Source organism: Mustelus asterias, chromosome 6 (genome assembly GCF_964213995.1).
Source record: "Mustelus asterias chromosome 6, sMusAst1.hap1.1, whole genome shotgun sequence".
Classification (NCBI taxonomy): Eukaryota; Metazoa; Chordata; class Chondrichthyes; order Carcharhiniformes; family Triakidae; genus Mustelus; species Mustelus asterias.
In genome coordinates this window covers 131,080,951-131,106,562 of record NC_135806.1, presented here as the reverse complement: position 1 = coordinate 131,106,562, position 25,612 = coordinate 131,080,951, and the positions used below count along the sequence as shown (strand labels likewise).

Genomic DNA, 25,612 nt, shown 5'->3' with positions numbered 1-25,612 from the left:
TCCGAGTCGGGAATCGAACCCGGGACTCTGGAGCTGTGAAGCAGCAGTGCTAACCACTGTGCTACCGTGGTACTGCGCTACCATGATAGTGGAGTCAGACACTTTAGGAACATTTAAGCGGTTATTGGATAGGCACATGGAGCACACCAGGATGATAGGGAGTGGGATAGCTTGATCTTGGTTTCAGATAAAGCTCAGCACAACATCGTGGGCCGAAGGGCCTGTTCTGTGCTGTACTATTCTATGTTCTATGTTCTAAATCTTTTCCGACAATGTCAATATGGTCCAAATAGATGGCAGATAAATCACTCAGCAAGAGACTAGTGGCAGATAGTTCTTGTTTTTTCCCTGCTGCTTAGTCACTTGAAGCTATTGACATGGTTTCACATTTAGTCCATTTTTAAAAAATTATTCCACTCCAACAAATGACGAGAGATAAAATAAACCTTGAATGCTCTGTGCATTGGGATTGCTCTTAAACTCTGACTTTTACTTTAAATGCTGCAGAGAATGTCCCTGGCTCCAAGCAAACTTTGCTGATTTGTTCTCTTTGTTGCTTCATCTCCAGCACATTTAAAGGAGAGGTTGGACGACTATCTGAAACAGTGGAATGGGTTAGTCAAGGTATTTCGAAATGAAAGAAGAGAAGGATTAATTCAAGCAAGAAGTATCGGTGCTCATAAAGCAAAACTTGGACAGGTAGAGTAAAATCAGAATTCTCATTCAAAATCGATATAAGTAATCTTTGGTGGTATACATCTTGAATATTGCCTTACAAAAAGTGGTAATTTTCATCTTGCACTTGTCAGGACGTTTGCAAGAATGAAATGTGAGGGAAATCAACTCATTTATACAGTAGAAAAGAAAGTGTTGATTGATCGGTAAGTGGGCTCTGATTGGTGGAGGCGTTGTCATGGAGAATGCACCAGTTGATGGTGACTGACAGTTAGCTGCCAAGCATTGTTTGAAATTTAAACGAGGGAGCTTGACGCAGGGGATGATGTTCTGACCGCAGGGGATGATGTTCTGACCCTTTTTGCAGTGGGCATCATAGTAGGCTAGTGGAAAATATCAGGAGAAAGCCAAAAATTGGTTTTACTTCATTGCAAAACCAGGTCTCGATTGTGTGCTCAAGCCGCCATTGGTAGGCTGTGTTTTCTGCCACACATTGGAATGTCATTTTAATACATTTGCATCTCATTATAAACCCTGGTCACCAGATTCATGATGTGGAGATGCCGGTGTTGGACTGGGGTAAACACAGTAAGAAGTCTCACAACACCAGGTTAAAGTCCAACACCACAACACAAAGTTTTGGACTTTAATCTGGTGTTGTGAGACTTCTTACTGTGTTTGCACCAGATTCAACCCACCACCACCACCACAACCCCCCCCCCCCTCCCCCCAAACCACTGGATCGTCCAGGCATTTTGCCGTCCAATTAGGACAACATGTTTCACAACAGTACATAAAATGGCAACCTGCATTTTGCTCGTGTCTTGAAGTTAGTTTGCACAACTTGCAACATGATGTGGAGATGCCGGCATTGGACTAGGGTAAACACAGCAAGAGTTTTAACAACACCAGGTTAAAGTCCAACAGGTTTATTTGGTAGCAAATACCATTAGCTTTCGGAGCGCTGCTCCTTTGTCAGATGGAGTCTAATTTCCACTCCATCTGACGAAGGAGCAGCGTTCCGAAAGCTAATGGTATTTGCTACCAAATAAACCTGTTGGACTTTAACTTGGTGTTGTTAAAACTCTTGCTGTGTTTACCTTGCAACACACAGCTCTCACAGGAATCAGTGCCAGACTTCGCAGGCAGCGCCACATCGCTTTCTCACAGGCAAGTCCCTACCTACCAGACCAGTAAGGCAGGAATGGCTTTTCAAAGACTGCAGGGTTAGGGCTGTTCTGGGGAAGGGGAGGAACTGGCCTCGAGCTGGAGATGGGGTTGTAGGTAAAAGCAAAATACTGTGGATGCTGGAATCTGAATCAAAAACAGAAAATGCTGTAAAATCTCAACAGGTCTGACAGCATCAGTGGAGAGAGAATAGAGCCAACGTTTTGAGTCTGGATAACCCTTCGTCAGAGGAAAAGACAAATAAAATAGGATGAGATTTATACTTTTAAGAGTGGGGTGTGTGTAATTATCCAATATGTCATCGACAATAGGACAAAGGGAATACAAATGGTGGTGATAAAGGCTGAAAAGGGTGCTAATAAATGTATTAAGAGTTCGGAACATGTAAATGGTACAGAGGGTCAAAAGACAGCCTGAGGAATGTGGCAGGTAGCCCTAGAGAGGTGGGGGGGGGGGGGAGACAAATGAAGAAATTAAAATTTAAAATATATAATAAGCAAATAAAGTAGTAAAAATGGATTAATGAAATGAAATAAGATAAATGGAGTGGAGGTGGGGAGAGAGAGTTCATGTTCTGAAGTTGTTGTACTCAATGTTCAGTCCGGGAGGCTTTTAAAGTACCTAGTCTTGCCACAGATATCCTGGGAGGCTCCCACAGACCCCAGTCTGAGAACCCCTGCGCTAAATAATCCTCAGTATGTTAAGAATTATGCTGACAACCAATTTAAAATTGTCAATGTGGTTTGCAGCATGGCCCATTTGTGTGCACTGGAAGCTACATGTATTAATTAACGGGGCCCTGTTCTTTGCGGACGAAAAGAGCACGTATGCACATTGCATCTGTTTCAGCTAAACAACATAAATGACAGCCATTCACTGATCAAGGCATTACCCTGAGGAATGAACCAATCACAGTCAAGCTGCCTGGTTGAAATTTCAAACAGTGCTTGGCATTTAATTGTCAGTTACCATCAACTGGTGCATTCTCCATGGCAACACCTCTACTAATCAGAGTACACTTGCCAAAAAATCAGCACTCTTCTCATACAGTATAAATTTGTTGTTTTCCCTTGCAGTGTATTCTTGCAAATGTCCTGATGAGTGCAAGACAAAAAGCTTCAACAAAATAACTTTTCAGCGTACTGTAAATTGATATGTTATTGGCTCTTGATATCATCTGCTGCTGTCAACACTAAGTGCAATTGTTTGAGGAATTCTCCAATTTAATGCTGCATACCTTGATTTCATTATCTTTCCCTTTCTTTATTTACCGTAAATATGTAAGGTTTTGTGAAAACTAGGAGCTAGTATTTCAACAACTCAATTATACTGCACATAATTCAAAACATATCCCCCAAAAAACAGAGTCACATAAAAACAGTTAAGTAAGATCAATGTACAAGAAGATTTAAACCTCTTTCAAGGCTTGTGGAAGCTTATTTCCCCTCGATTGGTAAACCTCAGGCTCATTTGTTCAGCCTCTGCATGCAGGTCATTTGGATACATAACTGGATTCTGAAAACTTGCATATCGATCATAGAATCCCTACAGTACTGAAGGAGGCCATTTGGCCCATCGAGTCTACACCGACTCTCCGAAAGAGCATCTTACTCAAGCTCTCTTCCCCGCCCTATCCCCATAACCCCACACATATACTATAGCTGATCCATCTAACCTACACATCTTGGGACGCTAAGGGGCAATTTAGCAAGGCCAATCCACCTAACCTGCACATCTTTGGACTTGGGAGGAAACTGAAGCACCCTGAGGAAACCGACACAGGGAGACTGTGCAAACTCCACACAGTCACCCAAGGCTGGGATCGAACTCGGGCATCTGGCGCTGTGAGGCAGCAGTGCTAACCACTCTGCCACCATGCCACCCCCCACCCCCCCCAATTGATGTCGCTGCATCACTTATTGGCGGCTGTTCTTTCAACCATCTAGGACATAGGCTTGGAAATTCCTTAACTAAACTTCCCTACCTCTCCCTTTCCCTTTAACATGCTCTTTAAAATGGTGCTCTCTTTGCCCAAGCCTTTGGCACTGTGCCAATACCTCCCTCCTTTTTTATCAATTTTTATCTGATTAGGCTCCTGTGAAGCACCTTAGGACCTTTTTGCTACACTAAAGGCATTGTACAAATGGAAGTTGTTATCTTGTTCAACTGTCAAAGCATTTGTTATTCCCGAGATGCTGGATTAAGATAGGGCTTTGTGAAAGCATTCAAACTATGCAGGCATCACCACTTGCAGAACGCTGCCTGTGTTTGGGAGTAAATTGTTTCCAGTTGTTGAGTGGTCAAGAACATGGAACTGTAAGTACAAGAGGAAATGTCGGAGAGTTAGAGCTAAGGGCAGGAAAAGCTTCGTCACACATTTCTGAGGCTTCTATCTCAATAAGACTGTTAACAAACGGAGCTCTAGGGTAAGTTTCTTGAGTTGAAAAGCAGAACTGTCATGTTAAACTTGTATAGACTCCTGCTTGGATTACAAGAGTACTGTGAACAATTCTCATCTCCATCATGAAAAAGTTGGAGAGGATGCAAAAAATTTATACAAGAATGACCGCAGAACTGAGTGATTATGCCAATCAGGATGGGTTAAACCTATCAGAAAAGGTTGGATGGTTTTATGCTCTCTGGGAAGGAGAAGACAGAAGGCTTTAATGTTATGCAAAGGTTGGTAAAGTTGGCATATTTATGGGATATGGACATCGCTGGCTAGGCCAGCATTGTATTGCCCATCCCTAGTTGTCCTTCATAAGGTAGTGTCTTCTTGAATTGCTGCAGTGTCTGAGGTGGAGGTACAACTAACTACAGTGCTGTTAGGAAGAAAAAATTACAGAATTTTGATCCAGCAACAATGAAGGAATGGCAATTGTTTCCAAGTCAGGATGGTGAATGACTTGGAGGGGAACCTCCAGTTGGTGATGTTCCCAGGTATCAGCTACTCTTGACCCTCTAGATGTAATTGTGGGTTTGGTTAGTGGTACCGAAGGAGTTGATGAGTTCCTGCAGTACAACTTATAGATCGTACACATAGCTGCCACTGTTCGTCAGTGGTGGAGGGATTGAATGTTTGTGGAAAGGGTGCCAATCTTGTGTTTGTGACAAACAAAAGGGGTCACAAGTTCAAGGTAAGGGGGGCAAGGTTTAATACAGATATGTGGGGAACGTTTTTTACACAGAGGGTGGTGGGGGCCTAGAATGCACTACCAAGCAAGGTGGTTGAGGCAGACACACTAGGATCATTTAAGACTTATCTAGATAGCCACATGAACAGACTGGGAATAGAGGGATACAAACGGATGGTCTAGTTAGGAACACATGATCGGTGCAGGCTTAGAGGGCCTAGGGGCCTGTTCCTGTGCTGTATTGTTCTTTGTTTGTTCTTTGTTCAATCAAGCGGGCTCCTTTGTCCCAGATGGTGCCGTGTTTCCTGAGTGTTGTTGGAGCTGCAAACATCCAAGCAAGTGGAGAATATTCCATTACACTCCTGACTTCTGCCTTGTAGATATGTGGTCAGGCTTCAGGGGATCAGGAAGTGAGTTATTCAACACCGGATTCCTAGCTTTTGATCTGCACTGTAGCCACAGTATTTATATGGCTAGTACAGTTGAGTTTCTGGTCAATGGTAACCTCCAAGATGTTGACACTGGGGGATTCAGCAATGATAGTGCCAATGAATGTCAAGGGACACTTGTGTGGCGTAACTGTTACTGGCTACTTGTCAGCCCAACAGCCCAAGCCTGGATATTATCAAGCCCTGCGATACCCCCACCCAGACAAACCCACACCACACACACACCCCCCCCCCCCCCGCTTCCTTTCCCCCGCCGATGTCCTGATGATAACATCCCAGGCTTGCTAATTCCATTTAAACCTGGAGCTTCTGGCTTAGAAGCATGGACACTACCCACTGCACCATAAGACCTCCTCCTTACTTTATAAATACAATGTGATTCAGGATTAGGTTGGCATAGTAATTGAAGGTATATTGGAAAAATATACTAAGAACCGTTTGTTTAGGTGGAGGGTAAACAGTGACATGAACTGGCTGGGATGAATACTTCTGGTTCCACGATATATTTTCAACACATCTATAGCATTTTAATCTGTTCACTTTATCATTTTGCAATTTTTTTACATTAAGTGTGTGACTATCAAAAAATTCCACATGATCTGAAAGTGTCTATTTTACTCTTTGTAACTGGTCTTTTCATAGTTTTGCCACTTGTTCGCAAATTAATATACATGTATTAAAAATGTTATGCAGGTATTTATTTAAATAATTGTGCTTAAAAGCAGATGGGCCTGAATAGCCTTTAGTCATTATTTGTTGTCTTAGAACATAGAACAAGGAAATAATACAGCACAAACAGGCCCTTTGGCCCACAAGTTGCGCCGGCCATGTCCCTACCTACCTAGGCTTATATATAGGCTTACCTATAACCCTCGATCCTATGAGTACATAATCCTATGTACTCATCCAGAAGTCTCTTAAAAAATCCTATCGAGTTTGCCTTCACCACCACTGACGGCAGCCGATTCCACTCACCCACCACCCTCTGAGTGAAAAACTTACCCCTGACATCTCCTCTGTACCTACTCCCCAGCACCTTAAACCTGTGTCCTCTCGTAGCAGCCATTTCAGCCCTGGGAAAAAGCCTCCGAGAATCCACCCGATCTATACCTCTCAACATCTTGTACTCCTCTATCAGGTCACCTCTCATCCTTCGTCTCTCCAAGGAGAAAAGACCGAGCTCCCTCAACCTATCCTCATAAGGCATGCCAACCAATCCAGGCAACATCCTTGTAAATCTTCTCTGCACCCTTTCAATCATTTCCACATCCCTCCTGTAATGAGGCGACCAGAACTGAGCACAGCACCAAGTGGGGTCTGACGAGGGTCTTATAAAGCTGCATCATTATCTCCCGACTCCTAAACTCAATCCCTCGATTGATGAAGACCTTGTGTTCTGGGTGGTTAGGATCTGGCGAAACTTAAATTTTAAAAAAATCTAACATGAGATGTGGGCGTCACTGGCAAGGCCAGCATTTGTTGTCCACCCCGATTGCCTTGAACTGGGCGGCTTGCTAGGCCATTTCCAACGGCAGTTAAGATTCAACCACGTTGCAGATTTCCTTCCCTAAAGGACACTAAATGAACCAGATTATGGTCTTGATTCAATTAAAGCTTTGTCCCTTCCATTTTTAGGTGCTGATATATCTGGATGCTCATTGTGAAGTTGGACCAAACTGGTATGCACCACTGGTAGCCCCCATTTCTGCAAACAGGTAAGGCAAGCTGTTTTATTTCAACCTTGTTCAGGAAAGGCTATAGGAGAAAGGGGCTCTGAATGAACATGCGATCACTTCTAATGGTTTAAATTAGTTTGGGGATTGTTATTTATTGGGATAATACAAGGTTATTTATTCAAATGTAACAATACCAGGTTTACTTCCTCTCCTGCCCCATTTCAACCCCGGTTCAGCACAACAGATTTAGAATGCATTGTTTATTTGTTTCTTGCTCAGGTATGTGTCTTCCACCCCCGCTACATTGCCAAAGCATCCTTGCAGTTGCTGAGATAATTGAGAGTGCTTAATTTTGCCAAGCAGCCCAGGATCACAAACAGTAAAGCCATGTGCCCTCTCCAGGCAAGCTGGTGAGCACTGCAAGTCCCAGGATCTGACTATGAATGTGGTGTGTTACTATTAGCAATGAATTTAAGTGTGTTGTTCATGTCTTGCTACAGTGAAATCAATGAAAGCTGTAAGCAAATATGCTTTCTATTAATGGATCGTAAATCAGCCCTGACACTGGGAGGTTCTTGGCGATCGAGGTTCTGCAGTGAACATATTAAGAATCTTTTTTGGAAGACTGCATTAGAGAAATTGAATTGTGTGGCAGATGAAAAGGGATAAAATCATCAAGTTGGGAAAATAAAGACAGTAAGATATTCTGATAAACGTTAACAATCCATGGGGGAGTAATTTAATGAAAAGCAGGGAATTTTCCCAGTGCCCTGGCCAGCATTCTTCCAGTTATTAGCAGCACGTCACCAAATAAAATTGACTCGTGATTCACTAAATTGCGATACGAGAATCCTACCGTTTGCAGAATGAACTCTGCATTTTGTCTAAATAAGGTGCTGCATTTTAGTGCAATCCATGCTCACTTGAGTGTTTTGAGATGTTTGTTTTTGTGTGATGTCATTGATTAAACATGCAAGTCTTTCTTTCCTGAACGGTTGGGTCATTGTGCTTACCCCTTCATCGGTGCAAAATGCCCCTTTGTATGTATTTATGTAAGTGACAGTGAGAGTTTAACCACACCCCTTGATATTAATGGCATTACTATCGCTGAATCATCAAAATTGACATCCTGGGGTCACTATTGACCTGAAACTTAACTGGACAAGTCACATATGTAATAATGGTTGTGAGAACGGGTCGGGGCTGGGTATTCTGCAGCAATGACTCCTCTCTAGGTTCCCTAAAGCTTTCCCGCTACCTACAAGGTACAAGTCAAGAGTTTGTTGGAATGTTTTCCAAGTCACACCATTTTGCATCTGAAATATATTGCTGTTCCTTATTCATCACTGGGTCAATATCCTGAAGCTTCCTATCTAACAGCACTGTGGGAATACCTTTACTACATAGGCTGCAGCAGTTCAAAGAGGCAGCTCTCCACCACTCTCTTGAAGGCAATTTGGGATGAGCAATAAATGCTGGCCTAACCTGCAACACCAACATCCCATGAATGAACAAATTAAAACAAAAACAATTACGTTATGTCATTGGAGATGAGGATAAAAGGGTTTAGGGGACAGGGATTTAAGGAGATGGTTGGTAATGAGGAAAAGAAGTCTGGGATTAGCTTTGCAATCTAGAATGATCCTGGAGTCATGAGCAGATTTAGCAGAGTAGCACAGGACCCAGTAATGCTTGATGTGGCCCAGCCAGATCTGGCAGGAAAGGCTAAATCAGTTGTACGCCATTATAGGTTCAAGCCTAGATCCCTTGGACTTAATGGAATGAAGATAGTGACCATATCGGGGAGAATGACTAAGCTGGAAGAGGTGTCACGGGCAAGAATTGCTCACCCTGCCAGCAATGGCCCAATCCCATGAATGAATAGAACAAAAAATGCAGCTCAACACCAACTTCTCAAAGGCAGTTAGTGATGAGTGATGAATGTTAGCCTTGCTAGCATGAATTAATCATGCAAATAGATGTAAATAGGTATGATGGAGTCAGGATTACGGGGACATGGCTGCAGGGTGAGAGGGGGAATAATGTCTGAGACTTCTGAGGAACATAAAACTGACCGTAAAAGTTTCTATAAGTACGTGAAGAGAAAAAGATTGGTGAAGACAAATGTAGTTTCCTTATAGTCAGAAACAGGAGAATTTATAATGGGGAACAAAGAAATGGCTAGCCAACTAAATGCATGCTTTAGTTCTATCTTCACAAAGAAGGACACATAACGTGCCAGAAATGTTGGAGAATACAGGGTTTAGTGAGAGGGAGCAACTGAAGAAAATCAGTATTAGTAGAGAAATGGTGTTGGAGAAATTAATGGGATTGAAGGCCAATAAATCCCCAGGGCCTGATAATCTACATCCCAGAGTATTTAAGGAAGTGGCGCTAGAAATAGTGGATGCATTGGTGATCATCTTCCAAGGTTCTATAGACTGTGGAACAATTCCTACAGATTAGAGGGGAGCTAATGGAACCCCATTATTTAAAAAGTGAGATGGAGAGAAAACAAGGAATTATAGACCAGTCAGTCTAACGTCGGTAGTGGGGAAAATACTAGAATCCATTATTAAAGATTTTATAGCAGAGCGCTTGGTAAATAGTGGTAGCATCAGACAGAGTCAGCATGGATTTACGAAAGGAAAATCATGCATGATAAATCTACTGGAATTCTTCGCGAATGTAATTTATAGACTTGATGAGGGGGAGTCAGTGGATATGGTTTATTTGGACATTCAGAAGACTTACAACAAAATCGCAAAAAAAAGATTAGCATGGAAAGTGAAAGCACATGGGATTGGGGTAGTGTATTGAGATGGATAGAAAACTGGTTGGCAGACAAGAAACAAAGAGTAGGAATAAACGAGTCTTTTTCCAAGTGGCAGGCAGTGACTAGTGGATCAGTGCTAGGACCCTCGTTATTCACAATATATATATTAATGATTTAGATCAGGGAACTAAATGCAATATCTCCACAAACTTTCACAAAGCTGGGTGGGAGGGTGAGCTGTGAGGAGGATGCAGAGATGCTTCAGTGTGATTTAGACAAGCTGAGTGAGTGGACAAATACATGGTACATGCAGTATATTGTGGATAAATGTTAGGCTATCCATGGAATCCTATAAAATTCTAACAGAACTAGACAGGATTGATGAGGAAAGGATATTCCTGATGGTGAGGAGTCCAGAACCAGGGGTCATAGTCTAAGGGTAAAGGGCAAACCTCTTAGGACTGAGGCAAAGAGCCATTTCTTCAGCCACAGAGTGGTAAACACATGGAATTCACTACCACAGAAAGCAGTTGAGGCCAAAGCATTGTATGTTTTTAAGGAGTTAGATATAGCTCTTGGGATGAAAGGGATCAAAGGATAAGGGGGAGGATGAGATCAGGGTATTGAACTGGATGATCAGCTATGATCATACTGAATGGTGGAGCAGGCATGAAGGGTCGAATGGCCGCCTCCTCCTAGCTGTGCAAATATCAGAAGAATAAAAACAGTTTTGAAAGGCGCTTTAGTTTACACAAAATGATTAAGTAATCAGGAGCTAGGCATGTCTGACAATCAAAATCCTTGATGATTTAAATATTAAAACTTTGATCCTTACAGGTGTTGTACAACATCACATATGCATGGTGACTATAGTGATAGAACTGCCTCGAGCATTCATTTATTATTGGATATCCAAAGCAGAAACTATCTTGCATGTAAAACAGCTCTTGATTGTAGTTCTTGTACATGGATGCGAGTCCAGATGGCTGCTGGCCCACAGTAAAGAAAAATGCCACGAACTGGCCTCTCGCCTCCCCAGCTTCTGATTTTTAAAAAAACATTTCAAATCTTGCATTGGTACAGTGTTTCATCATGTCGTCTTCAACATCTCAAAGCCCTTCATGTGGTTAATTACTCTTGGGGTGGGATTTTCCAGCCGCGCTTGCCCCAAGGCTGGAAATTCCCACCTGAGGTCAATGGACCTTTGCATGGTCTGCCCCCACGTGCTGCGATTCCCATGACAAGCAGTGTGGGAAAATTCCGCCCTTAGAGTGCACTGAGCAAACTGAGCATCATCCAAGAATTGGCAGGAGACATGTCAGTGGGACACCTGGGAGAAATCCCTGCCTTTCTTTGAATAATGCAGTATGGCCTTTTAACATTCACCTGAATGGGTTCTTGGGATTTGGTTTAATGCCTCTGTTGAATACTAGTTTTGATGGATATCAAAAGCAATCCTGTGCCAAAAGATTATTTCCACTCACAGGAATTGCAGTGTTGGCCCTGAATCAATGGAAGCTAGATAGGATATTCCCCTTGTTGTCTATCTTTGACTAAAGTTTAACTGTTGGCAACATTGACCTTTTTTTTAAAACTTCAGGATCCTTTGGCAGATTTTGAGTAACTTAAAGCTTCGATATTCAAGCTGAGAATGCACTCTGGACTTTTAGACTGCTGCTCCGTGTAATTATACTTCAGTGTCTAAAACTAGATGAATCCCTCTCCTTCGTCAAGTAGCAGTTTCTGGTCTCTGGTCACACACAAAACAGTACATTTGTTCTGCTTTACCATCTATGTAAGAGTTGGTGCTGATGCAGCACTAGAAAACATGGCAGTATGCACAAGATAATCACTCAAGTTTTTTTGAATGGAGGGGGAGAAAAGTGTTGGAGGGGACCCATAGCATTTATAGTAAGCATATCTTACAAAGGTGAGACGTTATTTCATCGAAACCAGCAGTTCCTTGATTGCAGTGTCTGGCTTCCTGTAAAATTCCAGTGTTATAGTTTTTGTTCTTCTGCGTTACACTGACATCCCCACTCCGTATTCATAAGAACATAAGAAAATAAGAACATAAGAAATAGGAGCAGGAGTAGGCCATCTAGCCCCTCGAGCCTGCCCCGCCATTCAATAAGATCATGGCTGATCTGACGTGGATCAGTACCACTTACCCGCCTGATCCCCATAACCCTTAATTCCCTTACCGCTCAGGAATCCATCCATCCGCGCTTTAAACATATTCAGCGAGGTAGCCTCCACCACCTCAGTGGGCAGAGAATTCCAGAGATTCACCACCCTCTGGGAGAAGAAGTTCCTCCTCAACTCTGTCTTAAACCGACCCCCCTTTATTTTGAGGCTGTGTCCTCTAGTTTTAACTTCCTTACTAAGTGGAAAGTATTCATGTAACTGTCCAACATCAATTTTTCTTTTGCACCAAACTCACCATTTTTACTTGAAAAGAAAGAATAGATTAGAGCTCCCTCCCTTTTCTATCACTACTCATTCACATTGTGTTGCATGAAGGCTGTGCCACTGACGGAGACAAAAACAATTGTCCTTGTAAATGTTTGGTCTTTTTTTTCTGTATCTGCTCTGAAACTATTATAGCATTTTCCCTACTGTAGTGAAATAAATATATTAGCTTCCATTCACCCAAAAGTCTACATTTTCGAAACGCATTTCAAACACTCTTAATAGAACCATAGAAAATTACAGCTCAGAAACGGGCCTTTTGGCCCTTCTTGTCTGTGCCGAACCATTTTATGCCTAGTCCCACTGACCTGCACTTGGACCATATCCCTCCACACCCCTCTCATCCATGAACCCGTCCAAGTTTTTCTTAAATGTTAAAAGTGACCCCGCATTTACCACTTTATCCGGCAGCTCATTCCACACTCCCACCACTCTCTGCGTGAAGAAGCCCCCCCTAATATTCCCTTTAAACTTTTCTCCTTTCACCCTTAACCCATGCCCTCTGGTTTTTTTCTCCCCTAGCCTCAGCGGAAAAAGCCTGCTTGCATTCACTCTATCTATACCCATCAAAATCTTATACACCTCTATCAAATCTCCCCTCAATCTTCTACGCTCCAGGGAATAAAGTCCCAACCTATTCAATCTCTCTCTGTAACTCAGCTTCTCAAGTCCCGGCAACATCCTTGTGAACCTTCTCTGCACTCTTTCAATCTTATTTACATCCTTCCTGTAACTATGTGACTAAAACTGTACACAATACTCCAAATTCAGCCTCACCAATGCCTTATATAACCTTACCATAACACTCCAACTTTTATACTCGATACTCCGATTTATAAAGGCCAATGTACCAAAGGCACTCTTTACGACCCTATCCACCTGTGACGTCACTTTTAGGGAACTCTGAACCTGTATTCCCAGATCCCTCTGTTCAACTGCACTCTTCAGAGTCCTACCATTTACCCTGTACGTTCTCCTTTGGTTTGTCCTTCCAAAGTGCAATATCTCACACTTGTCTGCGTTAAATTCCATTTGCCATTTTTCAGCCCATTTTTCTAGTTGGTCCAAATCCCTCTGCAAGCTTTGAAAACCTTCCTCACTGTCCACTACACCTCCAATCTTTGTATCATCAGCAAACTTGCTGATCCAATTGACCACATTATCATCCAGATCATTGATATAGATGACAATGATTAATAACACTCTTTTGCCTAGTATCAGGATCCCTGCCATAGTTCTGAGCTGCATGGATGGTGCAGGTTTACTGTTAATCAACTATTTGTCATTGATGTAACCTAAAGGAATCATTTTTCCATGGAGCTAAGCTTCAATTCATCCATTAATTATCATTTTTCAATTGATCAATCTTGATCAATTGGGCCAGTGGGCTGACGAATGGCAGGTGGAGTTTAATTTGGACAAATGCATTTTGGTAGATTGAACCAGGGAAGGACTTACTCAGTTAATGGTAGGGCGTTGGGGAGCGTTACAGAATAAAGAGACCTAGGGGTGCAGGTTCATAGCTCCTTGAAAGTGGAGTCATGCTTGGTTTCATCGGTCAGAACATCGAATACAGGAGTTGAGACGTCTTGTTGAAGTTGTACAAGACATTGGTAAGACCACACTTGGAATACTGTGTGCAATTCTGGTCACCCTATTATAGAAAGGATATTATTAAACTAGAAAGAGTGCAGAAAAGATTTACCCGGATGCTACTGGGACTTGATGGATTGAGTTATAAGGAGAGGCTGAATAGACTGGGACTTTTTTCTCTGGAGCGTAGAAGGCTGAGGGGTGACCTTATAGAGGTCTATAAAATAATGAGGGGCATAGACAAGGTAGATAGTCAATATCTTTTCCCAAAGATAGGGGAGTCTAAAACTAGAGGGCAGAGGTTTAAGGTGAGAGGGGAGCGATACAAAAGTGTCCAGAGGGACAATTTTTTCACAGAGGGTGGTGAGTGTCTGGAACAAGCTGCCAGAGGTGGTAGTAGAGGCGGGTACAATTTTATCTTTTAAAAAGCATTTAGATAGTTACACGGATACGATGGGTATAAAGGGATATGGGCCAAATGCAGGCAATTGGGATTAGTTTAGGGGTTTTTTTTAAAAAAGGGCGGCATGGACAAGTTGGGCTGAAGGGCCTGTTTCCATGCTGTAAACCTCTGACTCTATGACTCTATTTTGACCTATTGTAAAACCCCAAGAAATATGCACCAAATTGTCCTTGAAGTGTAAGAAGTCCTGTTAATCATAATGTGCCCTTCAGTTAACATGAAACATTCAAATGAGTGCTTTTCCCCCAAGTGTCAGTGTTAATACCCATTCTGAAACAATTACTGAGGGTACATACATGTATACATTTTAATATATAATTTGTGTATACACAAATGAGATGCTGCAATGCAAGTCATGAATCATGAAATAATATTCAGAATTAATTATTTACAACCAAAATAACATCTGATAAAACAAAAGCATGCCATATGCAAACAGGCTAAAGATGGGGTGGACCCCTTTTGGCCAGAGTCTTATAGATCTGGTGGACAACAGGTTGCACCTCCTGGTCGTTGCTTAATTAACTGATCTTTGAAATATTAGCAACATTGCCACATTTAAAACATTATTATGTAAAAATAGTCTGGCTGAATGATGATGTAAGGGACTCCAGACAAAACATAGCTTTTGAGTTATTATTTCAGGCACCTAATCTTGATCGCCAACAGAGTAACATGAATAGTAGTTACAGTTTTTAAATTTTTTTGTTAAATGCCATCTATGGTAAAATCTGTTCTGACTATGTTGCACTTAGCAGCGAATTGTTAAATGTGAAGGTTCAAAATGGTGACCATCTATTTTTGGTATCTGTTGTGTTCTTGAATGTTTGTTTCAGAACGACATGCACAGTTCCCCTTATAGATTACATAGATGGTAATGACTTTACCATTGAACCACAGCAAGGTGGGGATCAGGATGGTTTTGCCAGAGGGGCCTGGGATTGGAGCTTGCTGTGGAAACGTGTACCATTAAACAGTCGTGAAAAGGCCAGAAGAAAGCATAAAACTGAGCCTTATCGGTAATCGCAGATGAAATTTTCTATTGTTTATTGATTTACCTCTAAGTCCTATAATCTTTCTATTTTTCCCATGTATCCTGCTGCATCCTTCACCCTAATTCCAATAATATGTTGACGCATGGATCTTTGCCTACCCCTTCCGCCTCCACCAACGATATTGCCGCAGAACCACATGTACTGTCCCACTCATAGATGCCATAAACGGAAATACTTACGAGATATCACCACAGGGGGGTGGTGACGAAGATGGTTTTGCTAGAGGAGCGTGGGACTGGAGCATGCTGTGGAAGCGTGTCCCTCTGTCCAAGCGGGAGAAGGAAAGGAGAAAACATAGAACTGAGCCATATTGGTAATCATTAGAACATTTAATAACTGCCACTTGTAAAAAATAATCTGCGCACTAATTCTGTATCCAGCTAATGTCCATTTGTGTTTTTGTTCCTGTTTTTCTATGTTAGACATTTCTCTTTTACCTGAAAAATCAATGTTCACAATGAACTGAAAAGGCTGCACTCATATATTGCCAATTCTTTCCTCGCTTTAAACACAAGAACCTTTCCCTTTTTTCGCTTAATTTTCAAAACTCGTAAATCATTTACGCCGCAAAGTGCTTGATGCCAAGTAGGGATCGACCAATAGTTCTTTTGTCAATTTTTGTGTGGAGGCTGTGTTCAAAGTACGACAAACCAGAAGTTCCAGTTTAGCACATAATGCAATCACTGAGGTACAGCTCATGCTTGTACACTGAGCTGGCTTTCATTGCAGAGGGAGTATCTTAATCCCACACAGTTGGCCGCAATCGTCTTAACTTTTTCCAATTGTGCAACTGGAGGAGATAAAGCAGCATAGAGAATGTATTAAGTGATTGGAACATTTCTGTCAAATGTGCAGAGATGAATATCTTGAAAGAAGATGGGTTTCAGAGGGGAAAAGCTGAGGGACTTGTACTTTTACACAGAGAACAATTTTATCTGTGTGTATGTGAAGTTTAGTATATCATTACACTGCCGGGAATTTTTATTTCACACTCACCAGATCTTGGTGTCTGGTATGGTTTCAAGCCCCTCCTTTTATTAAGTGGGCAAATGGGTGAGTGCACTTAAGTAAGTAAACAAACGGCGTCTATTATTTCTCTATTGCTAAACCTGAGAAGAAGTTGGGTGGAAAGTTGGTTTGAATTACAGCAGTGTAAAATTACACAAAGCACTTGAGCTAGGGATACAGGGTTAACCCCTTCCACAATCAGTAAGAAGACATCAATACCCAAACCTGTTCCCTGGTCTTAAACAAATACTGTGCTAAAGTGGAGCTAATTCAAGGATGTTTACTTACCATGAAACCAGCCATAATTTTTCATGACTCTTACAATATAATTTCACATTTTGACGCCCTTAAAATGCTGCCCTTGGGGACTAAATGGAATGGATTAGAAAACTAGCAGAGAAAATTAACAGGCAGGATATTAGCTGTAATGTAATGAAATTAAACTAATTTTTTTAGGCAATGGTAAACATCTGGTCCTTGGAAATAAGGAATAGGAGCTTGCTGTTGTGCTCTGGAAAAGCTGGTGACCTCACCTCAAAAGTTTGCAGATGACTTCACAATATGCTGGTTGTTCAAATGATGAACGATAGAGACAAGCTGGATGGTGGGTGGGGTGCTGCTGTTGTACCACAGAACCATGGAGTCCCTATAGCGGCCATTCAGCCCATCGAGTCAGCACTGACTCTCCAAAAGAGCATCTTACCCAGGCTCACTCTGCTGCCCTATCCCCATAACCCCATGCCTTTACCATGGGTAATCCACCTAACCTACACATCTATGGACACTAAGGAGCAATGTAGCATGGACAATCCACCTAAGCCGGACTCAGAGAAAACCGGAGTACTCGGAGGAAGCCCACGCAGACATGGGGAGAATGTGAAAACACAGTTACCCAAGGCCAGAATTGAACCCGGGTCCCTGGAGCTCTGAGGCAGCAGTGCTAACCACTCTGCCACCGTGCTGCCCATAGTTGGATTATTGGGGAGGGATGATGGATAATTTGCAAGTGCATTTCAAGGTTGATAGGCTATGTACTTAGGATACAAAGTCAGCAGAGGAGTTATAGGATTGATGGGAAAATACTTAGCCCTAACTGATCAGGAAAAAGGGCTCTGGAAGTCTTAAAGTTGGACCCCTCAAATCATCAAGCTACAGTTTGGCTACTGTCAAGTTGGATGATTTTATCAGTGGAGTTATAGAACATAGAACATAGAACATAGAACATTACAGCGCAGAACAGGCCCTTCGGCCCACGATGTTGCACCGACCAGTTACAAACAAAAAAAAAAGTGACCCTCCAACCTAAACCAATTTCTTATCGTCCATGAATCTATCTACGGCTCTCTTAAACGCCCCCAAACTAGGCGCATTTACAACTGATGCTGGTAGGGCATTCCAATCCCTCACCACTCTCTGGGTAAAGAACCTACCCCTGACATCGGTCCTGTAACTACCCCCCCTCAATTTAAAGCCATGCCCCCTCGTGCTGGATTTCTCCATCAGAGGAAAAAGGCTATCACTATCCACCCTATCTAATCCTCTAATCATCTTATATGTTTCAATAAGATCCCCTCTTAGCCGCCGCCTTTCCAGCGAAAACAATCCCAACTCACTCAGCCTCTCCTCATAGGATCTCCCCTCCATACCAGGCAACATCCTGGTAAACCTCCTCTGCACCTTCTCCAAAGCCTCCACATCCTTCCTGTAATGTGGGGACCAGAACTGCACACAGTACTCCAAGTGCGGCCGCACCAGAGTTGTGTACAGTAGCAACATAACGCTACGACTCCTAAATTCAATCCCCCTACCAATAAACGCCAAGACACCATATGCCTTCTTAACAACCTTATCTACTTGATTCCCAACTTTCAGGGATCTATGTACACATACACCTAGATCCCTCTGCTCCTCCACACTACTCAAAGTCCTCCCGTTAGCCCTATACTCAACACATCTGTTATTCCTACCAAAGTGAATTACCTCACACTTCTCCGCATTAAACTCCATCCGCCACCTCTCGGCCCAACATTGCAACCTGTCTAAGTCTTCCTGCAAACTACGACACCCTTCCTCACTGTCTACCACACCACCGACTTTGGTGTCATCAGCAAATTTGCTAATCCACCCAATTATACCCTCATCCAGGTCATTAATAAATATTACAAACAGCAGTGGCCCCAAAACAGATCCCTGAGGTACACCACTTGTAACCGCACTCCATGATGAATATTTACTATCAACCACCACCCTCTGTTTCCTATCCGCTAGCCAATTCCTGATCCAATTTCCTAGATCACCCCCAATCCCATACATCTGCATTTTCTGCAGAAGCCTACCATGGTGAACCTTATCAAACGCCTTACTAAAATCCATATATATCACGTCCACTGCCTTGCCCCCATCCACCTCCTTGGTCACTTTCTCAAAAAACTCAATAAGGTTAGTAAGGCACGACCTACCTGCCACAAAACCATGCTGACTATCACCTATCAATTCATTACTCTCCTCTTTCAATCATTATAGATTGAAAGAGGCTATTCTGCCACTATACCGTGCATTGTTAAGATTAGATCTTGACTATTGTCTATGGTTCTTGAACCTTCACTACAGAAAGGATGTAACTAAATTCAAAATGTGCAGAAACAGCTATGATTGGGGACTACAGAATAATATCTTCGAGGATGCACCCGAGAACTTTGAGAGTAGGAGAGAAGAAGGTTGAAGTGCAGGAATGTAGAGGAAATGTCAGAACTATTTAATTTGGTACAATATAACTGAAGAGAGGAACAAAAAGGGACTGGATTTGGACTCTAAAAAAGCATAACTTTATTGAGGGTGGATGGTTTTGGGGTTAGTCTATAAAGAGAGGTTGTGGTGCTTGGGTCTTCTCAAACATCAAAGTGGACAAATATTTTCAAGGGAAACATCTAGACAGCAAAAACTGGTTTAGTTCTGGGTTTGGAATTTTCTCTTTTGGGTCACCGTAACTTTGGCTTGCATTTTTACGGCAATCGTGAACCAAACAAGTCTCCAATTTCTTTGGTTCTATTATTTAATGTACTTTAGCAAATACAGATTGCTGCAGGTCACCTTGTAGCAATAATGTTTTTTGTTGATGTGCTCAGTATTAAATATTGGTCGATCCTTACAAAGCAATGTTACATGTAATACTGCCTGATTCATCCTGTTTTGCAGGAAGTAAGATGCATTACAGAGTTCTATGTGGAAAAATAAACCATTGACTAAAATAATCTTGATTATGATTAATATATGCCTTTAATATCCAGTCACTCTTTAGACTTCAAATTTTATGTTGAGTAAGACAAATTAAGGGGAGCCAGACGAGTAATCCAAAGGCCCAGGTTAATCTTCTGGGGACATGGGTTCAGGTCCCCCACGCCAGCTGGTGAAATTTAAATTAAATTAATAAACCTGCGATGTAAAGCTAGTTTCAGTATTGGTGACCATGACAACTATCATCGATTGACATGAAAACTCATCTGGTTCGCTAATGTCCACTAGGGAAGGAAATCTGCCATTTCACGGTCTGGCTTAATTGTGACTCCAGGTCCACAGCAATAAAAGCGTAAAAGATAAAAGCAGGAGTGACCACATTGCCCATCAAGCCCCCTCTGCTACTCAATACGATCATGGCTGATCTTGGTCTTCAACTCCATTTTGTCACCCTCATATCGCTTAATTCCCTGAGAGGTCAAAAATCTATCACAGCTTTACATGTATTCAATAATGGCGCATTCACAACCCTCTGGCGTAGGGAATTCCAAAGATTCACAACCCTTCGAGTGAAGTTTTTACTTCTCCCAGTCCTAAATGATTGACCCCTTTGCCAAGAATGTGGCCCCATGTTTTAGATTCCCTGACCAGCAGAAACAATCTCTCAGCGTCCATTCTCTACAATTCTGTAAGAATTTTGTAGGTTTCAATGAGATTGCCTCTCATTCGTCTGTTCTCCAGAGAATAGAAGCCCCATTTACTCAGCCTCATCATAGAGCAACCCCCTCATTCTAGTGACCATTTTAGTGAACTTTCTCCATATCGCGTAAAGTGCAAGTATATCCTTTCCTGAATGTAAAGACCAAAACTGCACGCACACTATTCCAGATACAGTCTCACAAAATTCTTTTACAACTGTAGCAAGATTTCTTTATTTTTGTATTCAATTCCTCATGCAATAAAGGACAACAAGTCAATGTGGTTGATTTTTTAACTGCTCTAACAAATCACCTTAGTTCAAGGGCAATTAGGGATGGGCAATGAATCCTGGCCTTGCCAGCAATGCTCACATCTCATGAAAGAAAAATAATCACATTTTCCTTTCCGTTATAGCAGTTAGGTTGTAAAGAATTTTTAAAAACAAAAATCTGAAACTTAGCAGTTGAAATTTCACTCTGATATTAGTAGCTAGTTGTAATATACACTGGTTAATATCTTCAAAATAGGTAACAAAGGGATTTCTTTTGAACGCACGAGTACATTTGTTGCTAATATCCTGCAGCACTGTGTCAATCCACAATGATTTAGGGATTCTCCCTGCCTCGTTGGAAAAACCCAGCATTTGAATGTCAGTGTTGTGGCCTGACCAATGTATGTGAGCATGCACAGCTGAATGCATGATGCTGGCTTTCAGTTTTTGTGGGAATTTTCTAAGCAGGAAAAGCTACTAAACTAGGCATCAAGAAAGATGTACCATAAATTGTTGTTCTTTCAAATAGTTGTAATGCATCTTACAATCTGCACAATATGGTAGGCAAAAAAAAGATAGATAATATTCTAGCTCCTTGACATTACGTGAGTGCAGCAAGCTTTAACCTGATTGTGCCTTTCTAATACCCTTAGATTTTCACTGCGCTGTCCTCGTGTCAGATTTGAAATTCTCTTCCGCTCTCCCTCTCCCTGCAAAAACCTAAGTTGAGTCTGTGGTTCTACTTTCCTTGTTCTGATCATCTTGGACCCACCTTACCTGAACATACTATGGTGCTCTGCCAATCTGACCGAATGAAAAGCTGTGACCATGCATGGGGTTCTGCTGCCATGTGTTTCCATGTTTTGAGGTGCATTCCTAATGTGATTCTTTCTTATTTTTAAGAGGCTTACTTTCCGGCAATTCTTTTTGAATTTTGATTTTTTTTTCTCCTGCTTTTAAGTGTGCTTTGCATGAGCATAGCTAGCCTGTTGTGTTTAATACTGTAAATAGGCAGAATGTTATGTAATCATGGTCATATTGTTTGTTGCATTTCACTTTACAGCATTCTGCCTGTACACCGAAATTAACAGCCCTGTTTATAATGGTATCTTAATGAAAGAAGCAACTGGTTGAAGTAATATTTGTTTTCAGAGTGTTTGATTTTACAAGTGTTGTGACTTGAGCTGCACGCTCCCTGCTTTAGCTAAAGTCAGTAAAAGTGACAAGGTTAAACTCACCATCAGCACAGCAAATAATGCAATAGTATATTTGTTATCGAATATTTCGAATTTCTCTGAATGGTAGGTTTTAAAAGCATTTGTGGGTGCTCGGGGTGAAGTATTCGCTTTAAATGTTTGATTTGCAGTGATGAAGCAGTTCATAGTCCAGTGCTGGCAGTAACTCCAGCACTTGTTTCCTAAATCGACAGGGCAAGTTCTGGAGTTCGGTAGCTACGGGGGGCCATAATAGAAATAAAAACAGAAAATGCTAGAAAAACTCAGCAGGCCTGGCAGCATCTGTGGAGAGAGAAACGGAGTTAGTGTTTCAAGTCCAGACGACTCTGCTTTGGCTCAAGATAGTTTCCTGGATTATCACTTCCTTTAAAATTGAACAACAGATGAGAGAAACTTGTCCACCAAAAGAGAAAATGCAGAAAAATCTTAGCGGGTCTGGCAGCACCTGTAAGGAGAGAAAAGAGCTGACGTTTCGAGTCCCGATGACCCTTTGCCAAAGCTTTGACACAAGGTCATCTGGACTCAACACGTCAGCCCTTTTCTCTCCTTACAGGTGCTACCAGGTCTGCTGAGATTTTCCAGCATTTTCTCTTTTTGGTTTTGGATTCTAGCATCCGCAGTAATTTGCTTTTATTTTAGCAGATGAAGGAAACCTGTTGCCTGCTTTTTTTTTAAACAGTTGGATGAAATGACTGAAGTCTTGCAGCAGAGGTGAAATCTGAATCCTTTAATGGGAAGGGCAAGGCTAGTTCTTTCAGTATCAGTTGAGAGCAATGTAAATCGCAACTTGGTTCAAATTGGATTGTTAAACAAGGTACTGTCAACCCTTAAGAGAAATTTGGAGGTGTCACAATAGCTGGTAGTTAGGAGCTGTTGAAACAAAGCAAGCAGCGCTGGAGATTTATATATAGTGTTTGAGGGGAGAAAGTACTAAAGCAAAGGGGTAAATGGTTTGAATAATTGGAATTAGGAGTATAGATGCAGAAAATGACAACTGAAGACCAATGCAAACAGGTCCAGACTTGCAGTCGTAGACTGGTAACCATATTAAAAACAAATCACAGGACTTGCCTGTTCTCAAATCATGTGATTCCACCACATATATAATCTTCAGATCTAATAAGACATGTATTGTTCAATTGGGGTGGGGTAGTTTCAGGGGTCAAAGGGCAAGATAAAGGCGAAGGAAATTGTTCCTGTTGAAATGGAACACCAGTTCTGAATTAGACTTGCATTACTTTGCATGCTTACTTTTAAACACTGGAGTTGAAGTGTGGAGGTTGAATGCCATTAAATAAAAAGCAAAAAAAGAAATGCAGAAACTAACTGAAATAAGAACAGAAAATGCTGGAAGCTCTCAGCAAAAGTTATATTTGAAGCAATAACTTGCCTGATTTTCCCACAGAGTTTCCAGCATTTCCCATTTTCTTATTTTGCATGTCTTTAAGCTAAATTAGCTTTTCAGTGTCTTTCATTTAATCCTTACCTAAAATCTTCCCAAATATTTGATCTTTGTTTATAAGTTACTTTGGGAGGTGATGGCCTAGCGGTATTATCGCTAGACTATTAATCCAGAAACTCAGCTAATGTTCTGGGGAACCCGGGTTCGAATCCCGCCAGGCGGTGGAATTTGAATTCAATAAAAAATATTTGGAATTAAGGATCTACTGATGACCATGAAACCATTGTCGATTGTCGGGAAAACCCATCTGATTCGCTAATGTCCTTTAAGGAAGGAAATCTGCCGTCCTTACCTGGTCTGGCCTGCTCCAGAGCCACAGCAATCTGGTTGACTCTCAACTGCCCTTCAAGAGCAACTAGGGATGAGCAATAAATGCTGGCCAGCCAGTAACGCCCACGTCCCACAGATGAATTTTTAAAAATCTAAATGTTGCTGCTTTATTGCACTAAATGATGGTTCCTAACTTTCAAATCAGTTAGCACCTCTAGATCAACAATTTGCTGTACCTTAATTTGGAAAATTGAGCTGAAATTGGCATTGTCACTGAAAAGGGCACTGGAACTTTAAATTGGTTTTATATGGATTTAATTTTTAAAGCGTGCAGTTCGGAAAAGATTAGACGCAGGAGGGATGCTACAACTGCTGGAAACTTCTAACGTGCTATCTATTTGTCCAACGATGACTTTCCCAGGTCCCCAGCCATGGCTGGGGGTTTGTTCGCTATTGAACGAGATTACTTCTTTGAACTTGGGCTATATGATCCTGGTCTTCAAATCTGGGGAGGTGAAAACTTCGAGATATCTTATAAGGTAATGTACAAAGAAATACGGTAAAGTATGAGGTATTGTGCCTAAATCAATAACCCAGTTACTCTTTTTTTTTTTAAAAAAAGCTGCATTATCACTGGAACATCATTGGCTTTGCAATGTTAACATAAACTATTTATATCAGAAAATGGCAGTACCTGACAACAGCAACACAATTTTGTATCAATGCACTTTCATTATTGAACGTTCGGCAATTTATGAAATATTTTATTTGTAGAGATTGCAGTTCCAACCTGAAAATATTGTCCAGGTGATTGTCCTTCCTGATGTACATAATTAATGCAATTGTTGAGAAAAGGTTTTTAATCCTACACAGCTAATATTTTTTGCTCTCTTGTTCTCTGTCTCTCTAGATATGGCAGTGTGGGGGGAAGTTGCTATTTGTACCTTGCTCTCGTGTGGGGCATATTTACCGCCTGCACGGGTGGGCAGGGAATCCACCACCTGCTCACGTTGGGTCATCCCCAACGTTAAAGGTATGTATCTGTCCAATCGCCCAATGTTAGGAATGAACCCGAATGACCTTAATGAATAATATTACATGTAAATGTGATAATCTCTGTTTGCAATGTAACAAGGGTCTCACCGATTTCATGTCATTTTCTCTTTCTCGTGTTTTCCTTTCTGTGCAGATGTAAATTAGATCATTTTTAGAAATGTTTTATTGAGGTAGAAATGATAATTAGCAATTGCACTTGTGTGTTGCTACTTCAAATCTTTGATATTTATTGTCTACTGTGACCATTGATCCATGTTCTATCTCTTACCCATCTCGCAGTACAAAATAATCTGGGTGGACTGGGGACTGCTCAGAAAATAGAACAATCACTTGTTACTTGACTAAATCATTAGGTACCGCTATGTTGCAGAAGACAGACAAACATAAATGCCATGTTCCATTTTGATTAATAAAGTGAATAATTTTGGACTTGTTTTAATGACCTCGGTCATGCAGACATCTTAGTAACACCGGTTTTAGCAATGTTACAGGTTGGTCAATCTTATCCCAACGTTTTAGTAACATCCCCTTAGTTCTTCACCAACCTCTGATGGCAACATATTTAATCCATCACGCCGAATGGTCAGAATCAGCAGGCAAATATACATTAGTTCAACTAATTGTTAGAACAAATACCTAACATTCTTTGAAATATTTGGCCTTGCTTTGGGTGCTAAATCTCTGGTGCTTCCTTTTCAAATCAATTATGTAAAAGTTTTGAATGGAAGAGCACTCAGCTTCCAGCCTTGCTATTGGTTCAATGGACCATGATCAGGTTACCAACTCATGAGGTGATTGTCATCTTTAATTAAACAGTGTTCCCTCTCAGGTGCACAGCCGCATAGTAACATGGAACGCACAGTACAACAAACCGACCACAAACTACTTGAGTTCCG

The 25,612-nt window shown here is 41.5% G+C and overlaps 1 protein-coding gene across 2 annotated transcripts in view; it reads left to right on the top strand.

Annotated features, from left to right (window-relative positions):
* The window catches only part of galnt7 (UDP-N-acetyl-alpha-D-galactosamine: polypeptide N-acetylgalactosaminyltransferase 7), a 150,282-nt gene that overhangs the window by 112,637 nt on the left and 12,033 nt on the right, over positions 1-25,612 (top strand). The window contains exons 4-8 of one of the 2 annotated variants that reach the window (XM_078215119.1): positions 569-699; positions 7,082-7,161; positions 15,612-15,794; positions 24,082-24,199; positions 24,571-24,693. In XM_078215119.1, coding sequence (XP_078071245.1) covers positions 569-699; positions 7,082-7,161; positions 15,612-15,794; positions 24,082-24,199; positions 24,571-24,693 — 635 coding nt within the window. Of the gene's footprint in view, positions 1-568; positions 700-7,081; positions 7,162-15,262; positions 15,446-15,611; positions 15,795-24,081; positions 24,200-24,570; positions 24,694-25,612 lie in introns of both variants that reach the window. The other variant, XM_078215120.1, reaches the window with a different exon arrangement.